Here is a 26,422-nt window from a genome sequence, read left to right on the forward strand (position 1 = left end):
AATGTCAAAACATAAATTATACTATTTAAATTTGACTAAAATTCATTTTTATTTTTTAATTTTACTTTCATTCAATTTACATAAATTTTACTATTTAAATTTGACTAAAATTCATTTTTATTTTTTAACTTTACTTTCATTCAATTTAGTCTTTTAAGTTTTAGATTTATTTAATTCGGGTCTTTCATCCATTTCTGTTAATTAACTAATGAATAAAAAATTATCCCGTTCAATATTTTTATAAATTTTTTCATGGGAAAAAAATATTTTTTGAATGAAAATTTTTTAACGAAATTAAATAGAATGCTTGAATTGAATAGATTTAAAAATTATAGAATTCAATTGAACGAAAATAAAGTTAAAAAATAAAAATATTTTTTGAGTTATGTTGTGAACACAACAAATTGTTATAAAATTTTCACAATAATTAAGGCCAAATTAAAGTAAAATGTTTCACCAGAATTAAAAATAAAGGTATTATGAAAATATTGTAAAAATTTGTTCTCTCAAATAAAATTTCTCCTTTTATTTTTGGGTAAAAACAATTTTTTTTTTTGAAGTGAAAAAAAGTATTTATAATTTTAACTCTATGGGCCAAATTTTATTTCCTAGTGGTGGATTTTTTAAAAGTTGTAAGATATGGGCAACTGGGTGGGGCCATGTGGCGGTGAGGTGAGCGTGGAGGGGTATCCAAGTGAGGATACCAAAGGGTTGCCATTGTGGGGAGCACAAATTTGGATTACTCCCATTAGAGAGAGAGAAAGGATAAATTTGAAAATGTGACTGTAATTCTTCTTGTAGTCTCTTTTTCTACTTATGGTACAGTTTATGTATAAGCAGTAATTCTTCTTTTGAAGCCTGTTTTCTACAGATTACCCCCCAACAAAAAATAGTCTGTTTTCTACATATAGCATAGCGGGTTTGTATGTGTATAGGCAGTAGATAGTAACAATTGGGAGAGGCCTTGGGACAACGGCCAGTTCCATGATTTTCACACTATGTTACCATATTTATGAGAGATAAGGGAAATAAATGAAATAATTGTTGGAATATTCATTCCATTCCTTTATTTGAGAGTTTTAACGAAAGAAATTAAAATTTTATTTTATGTTTGAATGTGAAGAAATGAAATGGATAAAAGGAAACAAACACTCATTTTTCCATTTTCATTTTTCCCTTAAAATTTAAAATTTATTTTGCCCCCAAATTTTGGAGGAATTAGAATGAATGGAACAGATTTAATGAAAATAATGGAATGATGTCTTGGTCTAATGATAAAAAATAATCATTAAGAAGCACACGTCATATGTTTAAATTCTATCATATTTATAAATAAATAAAAAAATTAATGAAATTTTCACTAATAAAACTCAAAAAATAGCAATTTTTTTATACAAGATAGAAATTCTATGCTAACCTAATCTAAGTATATGTGTGTGTGAAACTCCCTCCTGAATACTTGAACCCTAACCCTTGCCCCCTACACCCCACTGCTAACCTAATCTAAGTATATTTGAGAGTTTTAACAACAACAAAAAATTAAATTGTTATTTTATGTTTGAGTGTGAAGAAATGAAATGGATAAAAGGAAACAAACACTCATTTTTCCATTTTCATTTTTCCCTTAAAATTAAAATTTTATTTTGCCCCCAAATTTTGGAGGAATCGGAATGAATGGAATAAATTTAATGAAAATAATGGAATGATGTCTTGGTCTTATGATAAAAATTAATCATTAAGAAGCACACGTCATATGTTTAAATTCTATCATATTTATAAATAAATAAATAATTAATGAAATTTTCACTAATAAAACTCAAAAAATAGTAATTTTTTTATACAAGATAGAAATTTTACGCTAACCTAATCTAAGTATATGTGTGTGTGAAACTCCCTCCTGGAGACTTGAACCTTAGTCCTTGTCCCCTACACTTTACAAGCACTTATATTTGTAGAGTGACCATTACACCAAGGGTGTGTGGTGGTAAAAAAAAAAAATAGGGGTATAATAGAGGTATAATAGTAATATTTTTATAAAATAATTTTGTTCAATTTTTTATAATTTTATTCTCAAATAATATGGACAAAGTTTAGTTACAAAATTAGTAGTAACCTAAGTCTATAACCTTACACAATATCTTTTTGTTGGAGGTGAATTTTCACATATCCACTATTAGAATATATTTTATTCTTATATCCTCTATACTTGCAAAATTTCTAGAAAATTAAAAATCAATAACTATATCATCAATAAACTGTTTAAATTGCAAGTTTTTGTTGTTTAAAATTATGCATAAAATATAAGCTTATATATCATATAATAAATAATATTTAATTGATACAAATTTTGACATGTGTGTTAAGGGTGTAAAAAACATTAAATTCAACAGTTAGATTTTCAAAATATATAGTGTGAGTACCTGAGGACCGACGAGGAAGTTGGAAAGTCACAGCATTGGCCTGAGGACCGAGGAGGAAGATGAAGGGTCGCAGCATTGTCTCGAGGACCAAGGATGAAGTCGAAAGGTCACAGCATTGACGTGGTGATACTGCAAGCCACGGGCCTAAAGGAGGAAGCCACCCGAGGAGGAGAAAAAATGAGTCATGATACTCCATGGTATTCTAAGTGGAAGCTAGAATCTGAAAAGAATGGAAGTCAGTAGACAGTAGGTAAGCCTTTAGCCTGATGTAGCCTATTGCATTCACATTAAATGGTAGACAACAATTTTATCAGCCATATTGATGAGGAAGTAATCTAAACAGTGTAAGTCACAGTTAAACAGATCTCTTCCACCACCTATTTCAGATGTGAAAGGTAACCAGTGTCAAAAAAAGAGGAAGGTGAAGTAGAAATTGACGGTGAAGATGTGATGAAGGTAGAAGTATATAAGGAAAGAAGAGAGCATTGGAAAAGGGATCGAAAAAAGAAGAAAGAAAAAAGAAACAGAAGAAAAGGCACTGGAAGAAAAAAGTGAACAGGACTAATTTTATACAAATCCAATCTCCTCGGGAGTACCTGTATAGAGCCCTGTACTCATTTGTTTCTGAATAAAAATGAGATTCTTCCTTGTACTTGTCTTTGGGTATAGCCCATTGTTGTTGTTATTTCCCACCTCTTACAAATTTTATTGATTTGGGCCAGGTTTGAAAGACACAGCCCATTGTTCCAAGTGGGCTTGGGCCACAGATATTCGGGTCCTTACAATTGACGCTGTCTGTGAGAACAACAAGTTGTGGTGGATCTGTCCTAAGTACTAATGGCTAACGTTGGCCAGGATAGGGAGGAATCCATTGGCTCCTAAAGGGAGAACCAATTTGTTAACTTGGAACGTAGGAGAGACAAGCAACATACCCCAAGTGTTGTGGTGGAATCTTATCACATTGAGTATACTAAGCGAAGCCATTCCAAGTCCAAGAGTCAGGTCTCACATGATTAGGAGACACTGAAGCTGCAAAGGGAAGTTGATCATCTGCAGACGAAGCTGAGGCGCAGGAAGCATGATAGGAGGAGCCCATCTTCCCCATCAAGTGAAGGCTCAGAGGAAAGCCATGATCACTTGTACCAACGCAGGTCTAGAACTCCACCTAACGAGTCTTACTTAGCCTCTTCACGACAAGACAAGTTAAAGAGGGGCCATAACAAGCACGGAAAAGGACTTGCTCATCACACCATGGGAAATGATGCTATAAGCAAAGCCCTACGGTAGATTTCCAAGTCCCCTTTTGTGAGGAGGATTAATAAGGACAGGCTCCCCTATTGGTTCTCCCAGCCAACATTCACCATATATAGTGGAAGGACTGATCCCGTGGAGCATATCAGCCACTTTAATCAGAAGATGGCCGTCCATGCCAGCAATGAGGCCCTTATATGCAAAGTGTTCCTCTCCAGTCTTGGGCCTGTTGCCATGCGTTGGTTTAATGCCTTTGAGGAAGGATCAATTGGGTCCTTTGAAGAGTTGACAAGGGCATTTAGCGCAAGATTTATGACCTGCAGTAGAGTCCCCAGGCCAGTGGATTCTTTGTTGTCTATGGCCATGCGGGAGGGAGAGACCCTCAATACCTACTCGGACTAGTATTGGGAACTGTACAATGAAGTGGATGGAGATTTTGAGGATGTGGTAGTAAAGACCTTCAAGGTTGGCCTCCCGACTGAGCACGACCTGAAGAAGTCATTAACAATGAAGTCTGCCTTGAACATACGCCAGCTCATGAATCGTATTGACAAGTATAAGAGATTAAAGGAGGACTAGATGCAGAGAAAAGGGAAAGCTAAAGTGTTCCCAGAAAAGAGGGATCCTCGAGCAAGAAGGTACCATAATGACCGGCCCCGAAGAGATTTTCCTATTCATACAGCATCCATGAGGGTTCAACTAATCAATTCACTGTTTAAGGAGCCAGTGTACCAAATACTGGAGAAGATACAAAAACGAGTCATTTTTCGAGTGGCCTAACAGGATGGGTGGGGATCTATCCAAAAGAAACCTAAACCTCTACTGCAATTACCATCGGGACAAAAGACATACCACGGAGGACTGCAGGACTCTATGTGATTACCTTAATCAGTTGGCGAAATCAGGAAAACTCGGTTATTTCCTACATCAGCCTGTGGAACAGCTCGGACACTCGGGGAGTGGGATGCATGGAAACGGCACTCTTCGGCCAGCGTTGGGCATTATTAATGTGATCTTGGCTAGGCCAGGGGGTGACGTTAGGGCAAATTCCGGAGTCATGTCCGTGGTAGGGGGCTATAACCTAGAGGCTAGGGATCAGACTCACAAAAGAACAAGGGTGATGGTCCCCCCTAGCTTGAGTTTTTCCGAGGACGACAAGCAGAGAACCCTCCAACCACATGATGATGCCCTGGTGGTTACTGTTAGGATTGGGGGCTATGATGTGAGGAGAGTATTGGTTGACCAGGGAAGCGAAGTAGATATAATGTACCCAAATCTGTATTAGGGGCTAAACTTGAGGCCCGAGGACCTGGATACGTATGATTCTGTGCTGATGGGTTTCGACGGCAAAATGGTGGTCCCCCGAGGAACGATCAAACTTCCTGTGTAGGTCAGCGATATGGAGGTCCAAGTTAATTTTATTGTGGAAGAAGCGTTCTTCCCATACATTGCTATTTTGGGTAGACCCTGGCTTCACGCTGTGGGAGCAATGTCCTCAACATTCATATGAAGGTCAAGTACCCTACTCAGGGGAGAATAGGAGAATTTGTGGGTGATCAGGCCATGGCTAGGTAGTGCTTGGTGTCAACAATCACGTAGCAGTCATCAGGTCCTGCCGCGGTGACTAGGGATCCAATCCAATAGCAACCAAAAGGGCCTGCAAAAGGGCAGCAGGTTGAGATATCAGGAGAATCATCTGAAGAGTTGGAAAAGGTGATAATATGACTGGACCTAGAGCAGTATTTCCTAGTGGGCTCACAGTTGCCACCCATAGAAAAGGCAGAATTGGTGAAGTTCCAAAAGGGAAATATTGATGTTTTCGCATGGAATGCTTATGACGTTCTAGGAATTGATCCCGAGCTAGCATGCCACCGGTTAAACGTGAATCCCAAGGCCGTGTCGCCCAAGCAGCCTCCTCGGCGGTCATCCAAAGATCACGCTAAGGCAGTTAGGATAGAGGTGAACAAGTTGAAACAGGCTGGGGCTATTAAGGAATCCTTCTACCCCAAGTGGCTGGCCAACCCAGTAGTGGTGAAGAAGAAAAATGGGAAGTGGCGAGTGTGCGTAGATTTTACAGACCTGAACAAAACCTGCCCAAAAGACCCCTTCCCCATTCCTAGAATTGACCAATTGGTGGACGCCATGGTGGGGCATCCTCAGATGAGTTTCCTGGATGCCTTCTAGGGCTACCATCAGATACCTCTGTCATTGTCCGACTAGGAGAAGACGGATTTTCGTGCCCCCAATGGAAACTATCACTATTGTGTGATGCCCTTCGGCCTCAAAAATGCAGGATCCATTTATCAGAGAATGGTAACACGAATGTTTAAGAGACAGATGGGAGGAACATGGAGGCATACATTGATAATATGGTAGTTAAGAGTAAGAAGGTAGAAGAGCATTTGGCTGATCTAGGAGAAACCTTCTCGGTGCTGAGAGAGCATAAACTATGCCTCAACACGTCCAAGTGCTCCTTTGGGGTCAGCTCGGGCAAATTCCTAGGATACATGATTACTCACCAGGGAGTCGAAGTCAATCCAGAACATATCACGGCTATAAACAGCTTGCACGCTCCTCCAAATCCCAAAGAGGTGCAAAGGTTGCCTAGGATGACAGTAGCCTTTAATAGGTTCATCTCTCGGTCCGTGGACAGGTGTTGCCTTTTCTTCCAACTGCTTCATAAGTGGAAGGATTTTCAATAGAACGAGGAGTGTGCAATAGCTTTTAAGGACCTCAAACAGTACTTGTCCAATCCACTGATACTTTCTCGACCCGATGAGGAGGAAGTGTTGTATACATACCTAGCAGTCACTAAACACGCTGTTAACTTCATCCTAGTCAGGAACGAGGATGGGATTTAGAGGCCCGTCTACTATGTTAGCAAATCCTTACAGGAGGACGAGACACGTTACCTTTTCTTGGAAAAGGTAGTGCTGGCCATTGTGTATACTACTAGGAAACTTCCTCATTACTTCTAAGCCCATACCGTTGTGATGCTTACCCAGCTCCTTTTGCAAGCCCTACTAAGGAAATCTAACTACACTGGCAGGATTGCTAAATGGAGAACCAAGTTGGGAGACTATATGTTAAGTACATGCCTTGAACGGTCATAAAAGGACAGGTTTTAGTAGATTTTGTAGTAGAATTCGCCGAGGGCGTTCTCGAGGAAGAAAATGCAGTAATGAGTGGATTGATCTCCTCGGCCACAATTGCCCCCTCCTGGAAAGTTTATAAAAATGGGGCTTCCAACAGAAAGGGGACAGGAGTAGGGATTGTGTTGGTCACCCTCGAGAAGCTGATAATGGAAAAGTCATTGCGATTAAGATTCTCGGCCACCAATAATGAGGCAGAATACGAGGTCCTGCTGGTAGGGATAGCTATGGTCAAGCTGCTAGGAGGAAGTTGGAAGGTCGCAGCATTAGCCCGAGGATCGAGGATGAAGATGAAGGGTTGCAGCATTGTCCCGAGGACTGAGGATGAAGTCGAAAGGTCATAGCATTGACGTGGTGATACTGCAAGCCATGAACCTAAAGGAGGAAGCCACTCGAGGAGGAGAAGAAATGAGTCATGATACTTCATGGTATTCTAAGTGGAAGCTATAATCTAAAAAGAATGGAAGTTAGTAGGCAGTAGGTAAGCCTTTGGCCTAATGTAGCCTATTGCATCCGTATTAAATAGTAGACAACAGTTTTATCAGCCGCATTGATGAGGAAGTGACCTGAACAGTGTAAGTCACAGCTAAGCAGGTCTCTTCCACCACCTGCTTCAGATGTGAAAGGTAATAAGTGTCCAAAAATGAGGAAGGTGAAGTAGAAATGGACGGTGAAGATGTGATAAAGGTAGAAGTATATAAGAAAATGAGAGAGCATTGGAAAAGGGATTGGAAAAAGAATAGAGAAAAAAGAAACAGAAGAAAAGGCACTGGAAAAAGAAAGTGAACAGGACTAATTTTATACAAATCCAGTCTCCTCGAGAGTACTTGTATAGAGCTCTGTACTCATTTGTTTCTGAATAAAAACGAGATTCTTCCTTGTACTTGTCCTCAAGTAGAGCCCATTGTTGTTGTTATATCCCACCTCTTACAAATTTTATTGATTTGGGCAAGATTTGAAAGACAACCCATTGTTCCAAGTGGGCTTGGGCCACAGATATCCGGGTCCTTACATGTAGTAGTGTTAATTTTTCTAATGAAAGTTATAGCCTAACAATTTTGTAACTAAACTTTATCCAAATAATATTTATTACATTCCATTATTTTATTTTAAAACATTAAGACTATACTACTTAATTATATTCCACCCTTCCCTCAAAAAAAAAAAAAATATATATATATATATATATATATTCCACCCATTCATTTCTTTTTCATTACTTGAATACCTCTTAGGGCAAAGTTTAACCACAAAATTAGTTATAGCCTTAGACTACAACCTTACTCAGTAACTTTTTATTGGATGTGAATTTTGACAAACTATCATTAGATTACATCTTCTATATTTGCAAAATTTCTATGAAATTAAAGATAAAAAGTTATCAATAAATTGTTTACAATTCAAAAAAAATAATAATAATAATTGCAAGATTTTGTAATTTAAAATTATACATAAAATATAAGCTTATAGAGCATAAAAAATAAGCTTATAGAGCATATAGTAAAATAATATATGATTAACACAAAATTTGATATGTGTATTAAGAGCGTAAAAAAATGCAATTCAACTGTTTGATTTGCAAAATATGTAATAATGTTTATTTTATTAAGTAAAGTTGTAACAAATTGTAATTAGAACCAATATATCACAATTATCAATAGCTTTATGAATGTAATTTTGCAACCTACATGAATAAGGTTTTTCTCTAAAATATCAAATTTTCAATTAATATTTGAATATACAATATTTTTTTTAATATTTTTATTTAAGGGAAGGTTCTTTTATAATTATTCCAAAAAAAAAAAAAAAAAAAACACATGGTAAGCTTAAGTTGTGTTTAAACATAAATAACGTGTAAGTGAATTTTATTATTTATTTTTTATAATTCTATTAATTATAACTAGTGGGGATAAGGGCTTAAACTTTAAACCATGGTTTTCCTTGTAAAGGAGACTAATCAATACCACCTTTTTTTTTTTTTTTTGCTAAAGAGACCAATCAATACCACTTAACAACAAGATTTTTGGTAACTTTATTCCGAATTCTTCACAAACTTACGAGGTTTTTTTCCCCTTACAAATTCTCAAATAAAATTTATTTTTTTCATTTTAATTCCAAATCCTATGCTAATTAGGCGACAATCGTAGTAGGATCATGCTGCTAAAACCTTTTTAATTTTTTCTCTTTTGAAATTGTATTCAAATGACAACTGTAGATATAATGAATAAAGAAATGACTAAATTACATTTTCTTCTAATTAAGTTTGGAGGTATTTTTCAATGTAGTTCCTCAAGTTTCAAAATTTTAATTTTCTTTCTTCATGGTTGACATTGTTTACAAAGTGGTCCCTCGATTTTTATCCAATTGCACTAAGCTTAGACATGGCAAAACAGGCCCGAATTGTCTTACCCAACCCAACCTGACCTAAAAAATACCCGACCTTAACCCGATTTTTTGACCGGAAGCAAAAACGGGTTGACCCGTGACCCCAACCCATGTTTTTTACAGGTCAACCCGACTCAACACACAACCCGAATAATTTTTTAAAACTTTTTTTTGGTAAAAAATAAAATAAAATAAAGACAATATTATTTTAATTGTTTATTGTGAGCTTTAAAGAAACAATTAAGACATTTACATAACTGCATGCAAATGAATTGAAAGATGAATGATTGAGCATTCTGTAATAAGTAAAGATTTTTAGATATTAAATAGTAAAGTACATGTCAATATAATCTGGTTATAGTAGAGTTAAAAATATAAATTTAAAATTGTAAACATGTGAGAAACATTCATAAGTGTGAAAATAGCGAAGCAAAGTATCAAATTAGCATAAATTATGAATGCTTAGACCTATTTTTTAACAATTTATGTCCAAAATAAACAATTTTCCAAAGTAAATTATAATATTTACTAGAGTTTGTGTTACTTAACAATGATATGATATTTATAAGACACCATGAATAAATAAGTAAACAATCAGACTTTAATATATATTCTCAAATTGAAATAGAGTGTCAACCACAATTGATAATATATTATAAAATTAATTTTTAAGATTGTAAATTTCTTATATTCATGTTTTTATTCTTTGTCAAATGAATTATCTAATAAGTCATTTGTAATTTTGTTTTTATATTTTGAGACGTTAATATTGTGTAGAAATAAAACTTGAGTATCTGTTTTACTCATCTTTGTGTTATTTTGTTTTAGTTAGCAATATTGGGATTTGTATAATTTTAAAATTATTGAATACTTATTAATAAGTTTAACTGAATTTATTCTTGATATAAGTGGTGAATTCAAAGTAATGCATTTTACATCAAGTAATTTGTTTCATGATTGTTCAAATGGCAAATATATGTTGTTTTCTTTATAATAATAATAAAAAAAACTCATGTGAAAAATACGGGTCAATCCAACTCGACTCACAACCTGATTGACTCGAACTTGTTTTTAACCTGCTTAAAATGACCCATTTTTTACTCGTAACCTATTTGACCCACAACCTAATTCACCTGACCCGAACCCGACCCGCCTGTTTGCCATGTCTAACTGAGCTAGAGGCGGCTTAATATATTTAAATGGAAAGCCTATAAACACAAAAAAAAAAAAAAAAAAAAAATTGATAAAACTTTTCACACATATTGATATAGTTGATTTACCACCTCATTCGCTTATAGCATAGAGTTGGCTAGGCACCGAGCCCAAGCACATTGCTAAAAAGATTTTAGCTTATGTGGTGGTGCCCTTTTATATTTGGCGGGCCTAGTGGCGGCTCTAGGATTTTTATTTAGGAGGGTCAATAATGACAGAGCCATGAATTTATTGGCGGGGGAGGCGTGAGTAAAAAATAAAATGATTATTTTTTTATTTTCTATATATATAACTTTAACGTTATATATAACACAACTATAGTGTACAATAATCTTAAAAAAATATTAACATTCAAAAGATCTTTAAAACAACAATCATTGGATGTGTAAACGAATAGAATTAAATAACCAATCTTACAATTTTATCAAATTAATAATAACTTATTATATGATTCTCAAAAAAAAAAAAAACTTATTATATAATTTATATTTATAAGTTATATCAGTTGAATAAAAAATATTAAATAAATAAGAATAGTAACACACTTAGGAGTAGGGCTAGGATCTGGGAGTAAGTGTGAAACTAAGAAAAATAATACTCTAGTAATAAAATTTCGCTTTTAAAGTATATGGTTTTTTAAATATGCACGTTGTTACTCTCTTGGAATTGGAGTAAACAGTAAAAGATTTCTTGGACTTGGAATGTGTAAAGCACTAATCAAAATACTTAATCGGATATAGAGAAAACTAAGAAAACATAAATACAAATCAAACATAGAGAAAAATTAAGGATCATGTTCAAACTTATTTCAATTGGGTTTAACAAAACATTTAAAGTTAGGGGGTTCAGATTTTTATTGTAGGGGTCAAAAAGAATTATATATAATTTTTTTTTTTAGGACTAGGTCAGGGGGTTCATTTGAACCCCCTGGGTTGGTCTTGGAGTCGCCCCTGAGCGGGCCCCACACACTTGTGAAACCCTCATGTTGTGAAGGAGGCACTCCATAAGTCTATCTCACAAGATAATTTGTTCACAACACCACGACCAATTTTCCATTGCCCTCTTAAGCCCATCAAACCCACTATCATGTCACCACCGCACAATTTTAGTGCGGTGGTCACTCTACAAGTACAAATGCTTGTGGGGTGTGGGGGCAAGAGATGGGGTTCAAGTCTCTAGGAGGGAGTTTCACACACATATACTTAGATTGGACTAGAGTAGAAATGTTATCTTGTATAAAAATAAAAACCCACTATCACGTCTCTAATTTTTTATACTATATATAAGGGAATTTCCGTCTTTGAATTGAACTTTTATGTAGTTCAAAATTATTCTCATTAATGAAGTGTAACTTAAAAAAAAAAAAAAGGTTATAAATGTCAAACAAGTAATCAATCAATCTGTACTTTCTATAACACCCACAGCAGCATAGCTATTGTCTTTTTAAAATTAAAAAAGAGAACTCTTAGGGCACGTTTGGTAGATTGTAATAGACACTGTAATGTAATAGATATTCTTATGACATAATTATTTGGTTGTTTGGTTATATTTTTATTACAATGAATAGTCATTCCTTATGAATAGTTATTCCTTATCAAAAGTATTGAATATCTATTTCTTCATCTTACGTAATAATTTTTTTAAAATTTTTTCCTAAAAAGCCATTAGTTGCCACATCTTCAAAAAGAAAGAAAATAAATTTTTCTTGTTGTTAATTATTAGCTCTATTTTGAACATCCTAAAATAAGTGTATTTTAGGAAATTTGACTTAAAAATGATTTAATTATATCTTCTTTTTATATTCTACTAAATTATGGATGTATATTCAGGATTCTATTCTTAAATGGTCACCAAACTAATGAATAGTAATACTTATTACATTCCTACTTAATGTCCTTGTAATACCTATTCCTATTCCCATGTAATAGTCATTACAGTGTACCAAACATGCTCGTAATATTTAGATATTTTTTCCCTTCACATTCATCTTTTTATTCCCTAAAATTTAGCCATTTTATTTTTATTCCTTTCTCATCCAAATAAAAATACCACCATTTTTTTTAACTAAGAGAACTTCTAAAATTTAGACTTTTTCCCCTCAAGTTCATCTTATTTTTCTTATCCAATCTTTTCTCTATATCATTACACCACTTTCAAACACACGTTAAAAAAAAAAAAAACAGTTACTGGTTTTTTTTTTTTTTTTTTTTTTTTTTTTTAATTTTAAGAATAGAAAAACTTTTGCCCGTGCATAAAAAGTAGTCAACTATAAGCCTATTCGCTCCTCTGTTCAACCAAACCAATAAGGCCTTGTTTGGATTTTTTTTTTTATCACTCATCACTCCTCACTCAATTTCCGTCACTCATCACTCATCACTCATCACTTATCACCCATCACCCATCACTTATCACTCATCACTCAATTTTTCACACTTGTTTGGCATCATCACCCAATTTCCACCACTCAATATTTTTCACACTATTTATGGGCCCCACACCTGTCACTTTGTCAGATTTTTTTTTCAGTACCCAAACTCACCGAATCCATAAATAAAATAAATAAATAAATAAATAAAAAGAAAAAAGAAAAGAAGAACTGAACCCAGAAACCAAAACCAGTGAAAGAACAATTGCACCCAAAAAAAAAAAAAAACCTCAGAAACCGAACCCAGTGAAAAAGAAAAAAGAAAAAAAAAAGAAAGAACTGAACCCAGTGAAAGAAGAAGGAAAAAACAAAAAAACACGGCCAACTGAGACCAGTGAAAGAAGAAGAAAAAAAAAGAACCCATCCAACGTGAAAGAAGAAGAAAAAAAAAAGAAAAAGAAAGAAAGAAGAAAGCCAACGGAGATAGTATTGGAAGAAGAAAGAAAAGTGGAGAAGAAAGGAAAAAAAATGGTGAAAAGTTGCGGCTGTGGGTCCCTTTATGTGTGTTTATTTACGAAAATGTCATTGAGTTATGAGTTATGGAAACAGAGTTATCGTTTGCCAAATGGATATTGAGTTATGGGTCCCACCATTTTTGAGTTATGAGTTATGAAAACTGATAATTAATTCTTATCACTAAAATGTGCATTTAGATTTTTTTTTTCTTTTCCTTTTTTTTTTGTCAATAATAACCTCAATATATTCTTCCCATTAAAGACATATTAACTTCTAAAGGTTAATAAAATAGTGGGTTTTTTAAAATTATTAATAAAAAATTTTCGTCAAAACCATTGTAATTGGGCATACATATTGTATAAACCATAAAATTACAATAAATACTGGTTTTTATTCTTAATTTTTGTTCTTAAAAAATATTGGTTGCTATCATGCAAGTCTACTAGCATGTGCTTCTTGACCTAACTACCTATTTTGTGTGTGTGTTTTATTTATTATTATTTTTTATTTTTAGGGTCGGTTTAGAATCTGCTTATTTTATTGAAACTGAAAACCTTTTACTGAAAGTATTGTGAATAAAGGTAAATGTTAGTTAAAATAGTATAGTAGGACCCATAAATAGTATCAAAAAATGCAGTAGGACTCATGAATAGTAGTAAAAATAAGCTAAATAATAAAATAAATTGGTAAAAAAAAAAAAGCTAGCCAAACTTGCTTGGATGAGAAGTGGAGTACCATGTGTAAACCAAAGGGGGAAGGAGGTATGGGCTTTAAAGATTTAGCTTTGTTTAATGATGCACTTTTGGCAAAACAAGCTTGGCGGCTGCTGCATAATGACCGGTCACTATTTTACCGGGTTTTTAAAGCAAAATTTTTTCCGCATTGTTCAATCTTGGAAGCCTCAGACTCTGTCAAGGGGTCTTACGCTTGGCGAAGTATTTTGCATGGAAGAGAAGTGCTGAAGAATGGAGCAAGATGGCGAGTGGGTAATGGAGAGGATATTAGCATTTGGGGTACTGCCTGGCTTCCATCCACCTCTGACCCAAAAGTTAATAACCCCATGGGAATTGATTTCCCAGAAATCAAAGTCAGTACTTTGATCAATTCACATACACGAAGCTGGGATGTGGATTTACTGAAGGCTTTATTTAGACCAGAGGAGGCGCAGCTGATCAGCAGCATTCCACTTGGAAGTGCCTCAGCCAGAGATAAGGTGATTTGGCCTCATACTCAATCTGGGATATACACAGTAAAGTCAGGCTATTACTTCCTTTCCCGAGACCAAGATTTGTTGGATGGTGGAGCTTCTACTCCTACCCCTCCAAAGAAGTTTTGGAAATTTATTTGGAGTATGTCAATCCCAAGTAAGGTCCGGAATTTCTTGTGGAGGGCAGCAAAGAATGCTATACCAGTCAAGACCAGCTTAGTTCAGAGGAAGGTATTGACAGAGGAGACTTGTGATCAGTGCAAAATGCAACCCGAGAATGTTTTACATGCTCTGTGGTCGTGTTCTTGCCTTGATGAGGTGTGGATGTCCGATCAAGTTTGGAGTTTCAGGACACAATGACTTTCTCAAATTTCCAGCACCTCATACTTCACGTTATTGAAACAAACATGGACTTGGAAGTGTTTTCCATGGTGGTGTGGTCCTTGTGGCATAGACGGAATCAAGTTAGAGTTGGTAAGGCTGTTCTTCCACTCGTGCAAACCTTAGCTCGGGTTCAGCAGCAATTGCAGGACTATTATCGAGCCCAACCAGTGAAATCAACCCCAACACAGACTATTCCTCACTCAAATACTCGGTGGACCCCTCCCTCTGGTGCCACATTGAAAGTAAATTACGATGGAGCAGTTTTTCGTGAAACTAATGAAGCCGGACTAGGTGCTGTTATCAGGAACAGTGCAGGCCGAGTGTTAGCATCCAGTGTTGAAAGGGTTACCCTTCCTCAGACAGTGGCAGAGGTGGAAGTAGCAGCAGCTCGACGGGCCATTCTCCTTGCGAAGGAGCTGAATCTTAGCTCCATTACTCTAGAAGGTGATTCGGAGATCATTAACCGTGCCTTTCAAGACGCAGAGCAGTCCTTTGCTACTTTTGGTAACCTTATTGAGGAAATAAAACTTCATGCAGACTCTTTTCTTAATTATAATTTTTCTTATGTTAAGCGAAAAGGGAACTCTGTCGCTCACAGCCTTGCTAGACATGCGAAACATGTTAGCGGTTTATTTGTTTGGAGGGAGGAAGTTCCCCCACCCATTGTATCTGTTCTTTTAGCCGATTATGGCTGAGGTTTTCTATTAATGAAATTCAGTTTCTTTCTCAAAAAAAAAAAAAAAAAGATTAAATAATTAACTTAGTTTGTCTAAGTGTAACTTTATTTCCAAAGTTTAAGGACATTGCGAAATCACAGCTTCAATTAAAATTTATATTTCTAAAAGTTTAAAAAACACATAGATTTTCTATTATCTAATTTAATTAATTTAGTGTGTGTTTGACTTCAACTTAAAAAGTCAGTTTATTTGACTATTTAGTTTTTTTTTTTATACTATTTTTTGGTACTATTCATGGGTCTCACTGTATTATTTCATTTAATTTTTACCTTTATCTATAGTATTTTTAGTAAAAAGTTTTCAGTTTCAGTAAAATAAGTGGATCCTAAAAAAACCCTAATCATCAATGAACTTTTGTTTTAATGATATAGGTTGGGTCTTATATGCCACATTTGTGATGTGTGGCTCAAAGTGAATGTTATATATATCTTGTACATGTTTTTGTCATGCGATGCATTATCAGTGTATTTAAATTATTAAAGTAGTTTACTTTTATGGTCTGTCTAATTGGGGAGATGAAAAAGTAGAAGGATAGAAAAAATTATAGTTTTCATAATTTGTATTTGGTTGGAGGAGGAAAAGTAAAAGGAAAATTTTTTTTATATAAATATACTCATAAGCTCTTATTAAAAAATAACGTCTAATTAAAAAAAGTGGAAAATAGCCAACCAAAAAAAAAAAAAAGCAATACCTAAATTTAATAAAAAAGAAAAATCATTCCCAATAAAAGAAAGAAAAAAGTTTTTTTTTTTTAAAAAATCACATGTGGTTAAACCCAAAAAAAAATGAAGACAAGCAAAACAAAGAACCTAGCGCTCAAAAAATATTGCAAAAAAAAAAAAAAAAAAACTAGCACGTAAGAACAAAACAAAAGGAGAAAAAAAAAAAGTAGGTCTAGCACGTTAGAGGAGGAGGGGTAGTTCAGTCATTGACTGCAACTATTCATCTTCCCTTTATTTTCTCCCCAAATTGGAGAGATTGAATTTTGATAGGTCAGGGTAGAAAACACCTGAGTTCTACCAATTTTTCATATTCCCCTTTTCTCCAACTAAATACCTATAAAATCAGTTTTATTTCCATTTTTATCTCCTTAATTTTGTATCCTTCATATTTCACCTGCAACCAAACGGACCCTAAGTAAACCTTTATTAGCACCTGACTTTATAAGTGTGATGAATTGAAGATATCTCCTCATGCATTAAGTACTTGGAAGGTTAGGAGGGGGGCAGAGAAGAGATCAAGTTATCAAGCTTGTAACATATTAGTGATGTAGAACAGATAGCACATGTCTTTTTGGAGCAATAAGGGCGCAGGAAGTCACAACGTAAGATCAAAGGAAGGTACTAGTAAAGGCCATCGGGGTGACAGTGTTGGAATTGCATGAATTTTGGCAGGTTGAAGGGAAACGCATTTTGATCTAGACTCATATTATGAATGTTGCCAAAATTTAGGTGAATTCCTTTATTAAGGCCTTGAAAACAGTGTTTTTGCTATTTATAATAATATTCGTTTTTCCTTAATAACTTTTAGTTTAAAAGTTAGAACAAGGTCTCGTCTATTTTGGGACGACCCTTGAAGTCAGTAGTTTATGATTCTGCGTTTAACTCAATTTTGCCAATTTTGGTATTTTGTCACCTAATCGTGTAATTAGTGCGAATTAGGGTTTTAGAAGTTTTTTCTTAGTACTTATATGTTTTGTAGCCGTCCGAGGCAAAATAGACTATTATTAATACACACAAACTTTTGTCAAATTATTTTTCTGGTGGATCTCAGTTTTTTTCTCTTTGTGGATTCAGGGAAACCCTTTGTGGATTCAAGGTTTACTATTAGGAATTAACAATTTAGTTTCTGTTCTATCAAGATAGTATCGTGTATGCTTTTTTCAGGCTTCTGCGACATCAATTAGCATATAATATTTCTAACCATCGCCATAATAATTTTTTTTTGAACCATTAGTCTAATAACAACTCAGTCACAATAAAATTAAAATAAGAGCATTAGTGTCTAGATTCTTACAAAATTTGTTATTTTATACTCTAAAAAGTTATTTTATCTATTTTACCATAGAATTTTATAACTCACCAACATCTTAGTTTTATTTTAACATACAACTCATTGAGTAGCAAATATGGAGTTCAAATCTTACCTATATAAAAAACTGACTAGTGTCTTGCATAATTATGAACGTTATAAGTTAAAATTCTATATATATTAAAAAAATAATAAATGTGATTAGCATTTTCCATTTTTAATATATACATAACTAACATTTTTTTTAATAAAAAATTTCACCACTCACAATTTGATTGTTGTCTCTAGAGTCTAGTGGCAATATTGCCCACAAAATAAAAAGTCTCTTAAACATAAAATTTTAGAAACATGTGATCAATCTTTCCCATAATATCTAACCGTTACCCAAAAAATAGTTAAAAACATATTTTTGGCTTTTTTCATCTTTGTAGTGGCACGTAAATCCAACCAGAGAAACTTACTGTAAATGCTAAATTTCTGGTGACGTGGCCAGACAAAGACACAGAGAGTCATGGCGTGGTTATAAGTCACAGTTCTGGAAAAAGCGTTAAAAGTACTACTAAGCCACAGTGAGTTAAGTTGAAGAACCCAGAAACCAAGACTAAGAGAGAGAGAGAGAGAGAAACAACTTTGTTATCAATGGTGGTGGTGTTGGTTTAGGTTGCTTTAGAAGAAGTGGAAGCGTTTTGTCTTTCTTCAATGGAGTCCTGTACTACTTCTTCGTTGAGAAGCTTCTGTGTAACACTAAAGCCTCCAGTAGTACTAAGCACTAGTGTAGGAGTGTTTTCTAGCACTCATAGCTGTTGGTGGAGGAGGAGGAAGAGAGCTTCTTTTCATGTTTCAGCAATTTCTTACAAGAAGTTCATCGGATTTGCTCTAAATGAAGCTAAGCGCCAAACCCATTTGGTTCCTTCTCCTTTGCAGGTATATTTTGCATTCTATTGTCTCTGATCTTACCTGGAGTTACTTCAATTTTAAGTTTAATTGATCCATTTTCGTATTCAGGTTCTGGGTTATTTTTTGAATTTGAAGGCTTATATTAACCTGCTATTAGTCGCCACTGTGACTAAAGTACTGTAGTTTGACATTTTTTGTTGTTGGTGTCATTTTTCAAATAAAATAAGTTATAGTTGCAATAATATAAGAACTAGTTCTGTTTTGAGTCTTTTGACCATTGACTTCATATTTGTGTCATGAAAAATGGGTTCTTTAGCTATGAATAAAAAATAAATTAATAGATAGATGCAATTCGTAGCGGTTAGATTGGAATTCAGTGGAACCATTTTTTTTTTAATGGGTGTTTCAATAGGCTTAATATTGCATTAAATACTCTGCTATTGCCTTTTAAAAGAGTATACATACGATAAGATGTATTTGCTCTGATCACATTGATAAGTTGTTTTTACAGTTAGTAACATATACATCTCCAAGCATTGGATCGAAGAAAGACGCTCACTTGAACTTGATTGCTTTCCAATTTGGAGAGAAAATGGAATACTTTGTGTGAGTACACAACTCGCACCAATCGGTTTTTGTCCGCTTTGGGGAGCCAGTCCCTCACGGTTTTGTCCTCGACCCCGAGTGTGGTGTTGGGGGTTTTTGCCTTTGAGGTGATTGACACCTAGGCTCACCTTAGTCCCACATCGGTTAGAGAACCCTCCCACTCAAGGCTTATAAGCTTCTGGAGCAACTAAGAGTGTAAGTAGTGGTACACTCTTGGTTGCTCCAGAAGCTTATAAGCCTTGAGTGGGAGGGTTCTCTAACCGATGTGGGACTAAGGTGAGCCTAGGTGTCAATCACCTCAAAGGCAAAAACCCCCAACACCACACTCGGGGCCGAGGACAAAACCGTGAGGGACTGGCTCCCCAAAGCAGACAAAAGCCTTCTAATGTCCCCACACTTTGAATACAATTGTAAAGCACAGTTCTGGTCTTTTTTTGATTAATCAAAGCATTTGTTGCTCTTTCTTTCTTTAATCTTTCACATTAGTTTTTATTTGTTATCTTTACCTTTTTTTTTTTTGTCTGCCTAAATTAGGCACGCTTAAGCATGTCTTCTAGCAGTTTATCTATTTCAGCACACATCATTCTCATTAGCTATTTTTTCATGGTTTGGGGACCTAATATTTTGGCCAACAACTTTTATTTAACTTTGGCTGCATGTTTTTCCCACTTTATTGCACCTAGTAAAATAGGAAAATTGGATATAAGCTATGTGCAGAACTTTAATTGTAGTTAGATGGTGGGTTTGAAAGTTACATAATCCAAAAGTGCCGTCCTTCCTCTACTTTGACTCAGATGGTTTTGAGACATCATGAGGTAAGATAGTATAGAACCTAGTTTTAGGCTTTTGAAATCTTTCTGGGCTCTCTAGTTAGATATCTGACTCCTGCTGGCAAGAGAAATCCTCAGTGATTGTGTTTATTTTATTATCCTTTGGCTTACTCCAAATGACAAGTTATTCTCTTTGTCGTTCTAGGTAGGTTTCCATTGTGTTGCTTTACTAATTTGATGGATAACTGTGAGGTTTGTTAGAGGCAAGATCATGAGGAGAAGTGCATTATGGAAAATTATTGTTCCATTAGGTTGGAAAAAATTAGCAGAATTTTTCAGGATCCTACATTATCTCCTAGGAGGAGGTCTGAGAGATGATTCCTGTTTCACTTTTTGTGCTTAAAGCTTTCAAAGAACAAGACCTTTTTAACTACTACTATCGTTTTAGCATTGTTAATTTTGTCATTAACACTATAGGAGCTCATAGGAAATATTACATTACGTCCTCAGTCTTGCTATTCGTGAAAACATCAATTTTTTATGTCTTCAGGAACAGTTTAATTCAATGATATCCATGGATGGTAAAGCAGAACTTCAAATGTTATCATTTCAAGCTCCCAAGATTAGACTTCTACGGAGTATGAGCATTGAGACTGAAGTAATGCAGGTATCATTCTCTATTATGTTTATTTATTTATTTACTTTGATATTACAAATTATCAAATAGTTCATAATCATTTTTCACTTCAATTCTTTTGAAACTATTTATTGTGACTAATGGAGCTTGTCCTCATCTGAAGCTTCTTTAAACTTTTATTACCATTCCGCATGAGGATATCTATTGGAGGTGGTGTAGTTGTCAGCCACTTCAAGATTGTGATATATCTTAAAAAGAAACCTAATTAAAAATCAATGGAAAGGTTGGTCAATTTACTGTTGCTTATTGAATAAATGGATGCAAAATCATCTTTATGATGATTTATGCAAGAGATTGGACCTTGGTTTGATGGCAAGTACTGTTTGCCCAAGTGATGTGTTGTGGGTTTGAGCTTTGGAATCAATCTCTCCAAAAGTGGGGATTGCATACCAATCACCTTTCCTAGACCCTGTAGAAGTGGGAGCCTTGTCACTGGATATGACCTTTATGGTGATTTAAGCCTGGGTTTAGTATTTGGATACCTTTATTGTTTTGCTTCTAGGCTGCAATGTTGTCTAGTCATTTTGGGGAAAAAAAGAAATTAATGGAACAATTAAAAAAAAAAAAAGGCAATAAGAAAAACCTAATTCTACTCTTCTGATATTGGCTGGTGGCATCTTGGTCCAGGCCTGCAGGTCCATATGCACAATGAAAAGAATTTTAGAAACCTCAAATCTTCAAAGCATGTGCTTTATCAATATTAAACCTTTTAACGTATGAAAAAATTTATGCTTTTCTGTGTAATAGCTTTTTTGTCAAAATCTATATGCAGGTTTTGGACTTTGCTGTCTTTCCAGAATCGGAATTTGATGTACCCATATTTTGTGCCAACTGTTTCTCCACCAGTAGCACAAACATAGTGGTCTTGTAAGCTTGTTCCTTTCTTTGAATTACAGAATCTGATAAGCCAGACACTGCTTTTTTACAATAGAAAATACATTCTAAAACTTTTCTCCTGGATTTCCTTTCTGCTTGAAATGGGAAACATGCCTCCCAAGGGACCTGTTCTCAGAAGGTTTGATAAAAATATTAAAAAGGTCTAGGAAAACTCGTTCTCAGTGAGCATTTATTTTCATTGGAAATGCTCGAGCAATGCAAATTTTTCCCATTCATGAAATTTCCAGAACTTGATTAGAGGCTTTCCAATGCTTTGATAACTTGATTAACTGATAAAGTAGATTTGTAATTGGTGACTTTCATGTAGCATGATAAAGGACCTAAGTTGTACGTCCATGTAAAGTAAAAGTTTGAGAGGTTGTGTGTACAACAAAAACGTTCAGCTCATCATGCTCCTACAATCTTGTACCAGTAGACGCTTTATTGCCCTTAAGTATGATTAGTGATAACATTATGTGATATGTATAATGTTTTTCAAAAATATTTGGTCTGCAAGACACATAACATCAGCATGTCATGCTCATACAATCTTTTATCAATAGACATTATGTTGTTCTTTATTATGATTTGTGACAGGCTGACAGCATAATTTTGTCAAAATTGTTTTAAAAAATAATTTTGGTGTGCAATGACTTGGCAACCTGATATATTCACTCACTTAGGTTGATTATTGAGAAACTGATCTGCCCGATATTTACAGGACTTAGAGACATTATCATATACCAAACTAATTCTAATGCATGTTTCTGTGGACGAGTCCCACATGACCATCATCATAGCACCATGTTGCCTCTAAGCTGTCAAATTTGTCTTGTAACCAGTTGAGGACTCTGGACTTCACAACTTACTTTTAATTGGTGATTTATAGGGACCTTAACCCTTTGCATGATGTCATTAGTCGAAGAGATTATAAGGACAGATACTATAAAAGTTTAATGCCTCTTGGTCTCAAGTATGCTGAGGTAAATGAATTGCTCAGTACTTGCACATTAAATAAATCCTGAACTTGTTAAATCTTTGGATTATTTTTTGGGTAATCCTTTCTAAGATTTATGGTATGACTGAACACAGATTTCATGCAGCTTCTGCCCTGGGGAGGAAAGCTCACAAGCGAGTCTTTAAAATTTTTCTCACCAATTGTGCTATGGACCAGATTTTCTCCAAGCCAAGACAGATTTGATATCTTATATTCTGCATTCATGGATTATTACAAGGTATAGACTAATGAATTTTGTAGCCTGATTTAAAAGTGAGAATTATTTTAACCACATACTATTAATAGGAAGTGAGAATTAACATTTATTTGGTAGTTCCTATGTTCAATTGGACGACTGAAACATTGCAAATTGTATTGCGTCACAACTTTTCACTGGTTTTGCAGGCTTGGTTTGAGCTGATAAAGCCAGCAGTAGGGGAGACAGATGCATCCCAAATTATGAGCAATCGTGAAGCACAACATAGATATCTAACATGGAGAGCTGAGAAGGTGGTTAATGTTGTTTCCCAGTTCCTTTTTCAGGCATCCTATCATATCTGCTGAACCATTATGATTGACCATTGAGCCTTCTGTGTGTACCACGCCACTGAGATTGAGGGAAAAAACCACTATATTCCTTAACATTTTCAGACATATAAACTTGAGTACAATCCAAATGGTTAAAAATCAGTTCATGCTGCTCTTTAAAGTTTTTCAATCAACTGAACATCCCTGATAAGAATTTTTAAGCGATAGAAACTCCCTCTTGGTCATCTACTTGGTTGTGCATGTGTGCATGCATCTGAAGATCCTTCCCTTTTTCTTCAAAATTATTAAAAACTAAAATTATAATTAGAAGATGCTTCATAATTTGCTCAACCTTATAAAGGCTATAGCCAAGATGTATCACTAGCATATTAAAGATGCAACTTGGGAGTATCTGTAATGCAAAGTTTAATATACTCATCTCAAATTCAATGTATATCAGGATATCATGTTTGATATTTGTGTTGCGGTTGGTTGTGACACACAGCAGAAGTATTCATGCTTTATCAAGGGCGTGCAAAAAACATCAGAATTTGTATGTGTATGAGAAATCCCATTTAGCCTACGATCATTAGGGTTACATCTGAAATACAACTAGACCAAAATACTATATATAAAAGTGTTATAAGTAGTCTCATTGTTGACTTGTAAATACTTATAATTGTATTCGTGGTTGAGTGTTAGTATGTAGAAAGCAATAAGATTGACCATGGGGAAAGGGCCAGGAGTCAAGGATGAATCCATATACCAAGCTTGATTAATTGTACAAAATAAGGGTTAAACCATATAACTGATAATCACATAGAGTGAAGCCCTGAATCTCATGCAGACCATGTTAAAATTCACAGTTTTATGCGCCTTCTCTTGCTTTCCTGATGTATTTGGTTTATGGAACATTTGCAAAGCAGGATCCTGGTCACGGAATGCTGACAAAATTGATTGGGGAGAGAAGTTCAAAGGTATATATTTTATGAATTGGTAAGTTAAACAATGTTTCTCTACCATTAAACAATGTCGTGACTCGTGTCTTACTTTGCTACTAATCCATAGGAGTTGTTGAGGAACTTCCTCTTTAATGGAATTAATGAGCTAGGAAGCAGAACATTCCTGGATTACTTTCCTGAGTACCGCTGTGAAGATGGGACTATAAATGAGAAGCGCAGCATTATTGGAAAGTCTTTTGAAAATCGCCCTTGGGATACAAGAGGGGAATTCATTGGTAAAATTTCTAACTAATATGTATGTCCTTTTTTATTTTCCTCTTTCTTAGCCTTTTTGTTTGTCCGGCTTAGTACTTAAATCTTGCATATTTTGATGTGTTTTGTATTTTTTTCATAATAAAAAAGGATAAAACAGATTATTGTACTCAAAAATTTTACCAGTGAATGGTTGGGCCAAGTTTCTTTAAGAGAAAACCTGGAACTTGCTGATTTAATCCAATTTTATATATTTAAGTCAAATTTACCCATGTTTGAGATGAGAACACATGACTGAAAGATTTTCTGGGTTTGGCAAAGACAAAGGATTGCGGTAGTGGGAAAAGGTATGGTGGGCACTTGAAATAAAAGAATTTATGGTCATTTTCAACCCCTTCCCTCCTCTTTTAAAAAGAAAAAGGTTCTTAATGGTCCTGTATAGACCATGAAAGAAGAAACAAAAAGGAGAAAAAGAAAGAGAAGATTGTGTAATGCTTGCTGGCATGGTGTCCATGTGGCTCAATGAGCATCAGACTTTGAAATCTTTTCTAATTAGAAAAAAATTCAGTTTCTAGTTGTTGATTGGGGGTAATCTTTTGCAGGTTAATAGGGGGAATTTGCAGAGTAACGGTGTGAGGGGGTTGTATGTAGTAAGTTAGGTAACGTTTGAAAGATTTAAGAAAACTAGTATCTCGAGTTTTAGAAACTCGAGATCCAATTAAAAAAACAAGTTTTAGAAACTCGCTTTGCACTTGTTGTGAATTACTGACTGGGCTTGAAGTGCCACATAGATCTTGAGTCTATAAGACTCGAGTCCTAAAAAACCAAAACCGAGTCTTACAAACTCGATTTTTGTCGGACTTGAAGAAACACAACCTGAAGAACGCAGCAAGAATAGAGACGAAGAGACCTGAAGAACGCAGCGATCTGACGACGAAGAACAGGAACCCACGGAAGAACAGGATGAAGAACACAATGGAGCTTCACTGCTGCTGCCTCCGTCGCTCCTAGGACGGAAGAACACGATGAAGAAGAACACAATAGAGTTTCGCCGCCACTGCCTCCGTCGTTTCTGATTTGGGATTTCTGATTTGTTGTTCAGATTTGTTGTCTCTTCGTGTTTCTTCTAATTTGTTGGTTATTCCTTTGTGTTCCAGAGTGTTCCTAGTGTTTCTACGTGGACTTTTCCTCCACGTTAGCTACCACCACATGCAAATCGAGACTTAAAAACTCGAGTTTTATATTGGAACTTGAGTTTTAGACACTCGAGATGCTAGTTTTTAACATTCTTTTACAACGTGACAACTAACTAAATTTTTTAATATTTATTGTTCTTTAGAAAAAAAAATTATAGGTTAATATGCTTTCTTGGAACAAATTATTATACTCATAATATGTGGCCTTTATTACTACTCCAGCATATATCCGCCTTCAATTGTATATATATACTAGTATTTGTCCAAGCGATACTGAATCAAAATTCATATGTACGCAAAAAAATGTTATTAATTTATTAAATTTAAAAATAAAATAGATAATAAAAATAAATGAATATTTTACTATAAGTTATATAATAAATGCATATTATGTGAGACTATGTTTTTATAAAAAACATATATAAGTCTAAAATAATTGAATGGAATATGATAGATCATTATGTAATTTTTAAAAAAATATATATACAAGATAGAAATTCTGCTATAGCCTAATCTAAGTGTATATGTGTGTTAAACTCTCTCTGGAGACTTGAACCCCATCCCTTGGCCTCCTTCACCGCACATGAACTTTGTGATCATCATGCAAAGGGTGCGCGGTGATGATAACTATGTAACTAATATAAAAGGAGATGCCTAAAAAAATATATAAGAAGTTTGCATAATATATTGTGCTTTAAGGCTCAAGTAATCACCAACATATAATTAAATGAAAAAACCTTGAATTTAATAATTAAAAAATATCTAAAACAATAATTGAAAGCATATTTAAGTGAAAATCTCAATTTAATAATTAATAAGAACAATCTAAATTATTAAAAAAAATTAAAAATTTGAAGTAGCATGAAAGCTTTGAATTTTTGTACATTTGTACTTGAAAGCAAGGGAGGAGATACCAAAAACATGGGTGAGTTTCAACCTACCAAAAAATACAAAAACAGAGAGAATATATATATATATATA

The 26,422-nt window shown here is 34.6% G+C and overlaps 1 protein-coding gene and 1 pseudogene across 4 annotated transcripts; both read left to right on the forward strand.

Annotated features, from left to right (window-relative positions):
* The first annotated feature begins 3,671 nt into the window (after window positions 1-3,671).
* On the forward strand, window positions 3,672-4,956 carry LOC115950047 (annotated as a pseudogene).
* A 13,208-nt stretch (window positions 4,957-18,164) lies between these two features.
* LOC115981670 (phytochromobilin:ferredoxin oxidoreductase, chloroplastic) lies at window positions 18,165-25,593 on the forward strand. Of its 4 annotated transcripts, none has more exons than XM_031103965.1 (9): window positions 18,167-18,584; window positions 20,484-20,600; window positions 21,403-21,497; window positions 22,396-22,489; window positions 22,610-22,741; window positions 22,909-23,013; window positions 23,958-24,008; window positions 24,100-24,268; window positions 25,113-25,532. In XM_031103965.1, exons 1-9 carry the CDS (start codon window positions 18,360-18,362, stop codon window positions 25,157-25,159), a joined length of 1,035 nt encoding a protein of 344 aa, XP_030959825.1. In that variant the 5' UTR covers window positions 18,167-18,359; the 3' UTR covers window positions 25,160-25,532. The 4 variants fall into 4 exon arrangements, with proteins under 4 accessions (XP_030959851.1, XP_030959825.1, XP_030959843.1 ...); XM_031103983.1 differs by having other exon boundaries at window positions 18,169-18,584; window positions 24,848-25,593; XM_031103975.1 differs by lacking the exon at window positions 25,113-25,532 and having other exon boundaries at window positions 18,170-18,584; window positions 24,100-24,840.
* Window positions 25,594-26,422: the final 829 nt, after the last annotated feature.

This window comes from Quercus lobata, chromosome 1 (genome assembly GCF_001633185.2).
Source record: "Quercus lobata isolate SW786 chromosome 1, ValleyOak3.0 Primary Assembly, whole genome shotgun sequence".
In the NCBI taxonomy this organism is placed as follows: domain Eukaryota; kingdom Viridiplantae; phylum Streptophyta; class Magnoliopsida; order Fagales; family Fagaceae; genus Quercus; species Quercus lobata.

Bases quoted from the DNA above. Each gene is read 5' to 3' on its own strand.
- LOC115981670 (XM_031103965.1), top strand. From the start codon at position 18,360: ATGGAGTCCTGTACTACTTCTTCGTTGAGAAGCTTCTGTGTAACACTA. The intron at 18,585-20,483 runs GTATATTTTGCA...TTATGTCTTCAG, and splicing joins TGGTTCCTTCTCCTTTGCAG to GAACAGTTTAATTCAATGAT. The intron at 24,269-25,112 runs GTAAAATTTCTA...TCGGACTTGAAG, and splicing joins TACAAGAGGGGAATTCATTG to AAACACAACCTGAAGAACGC.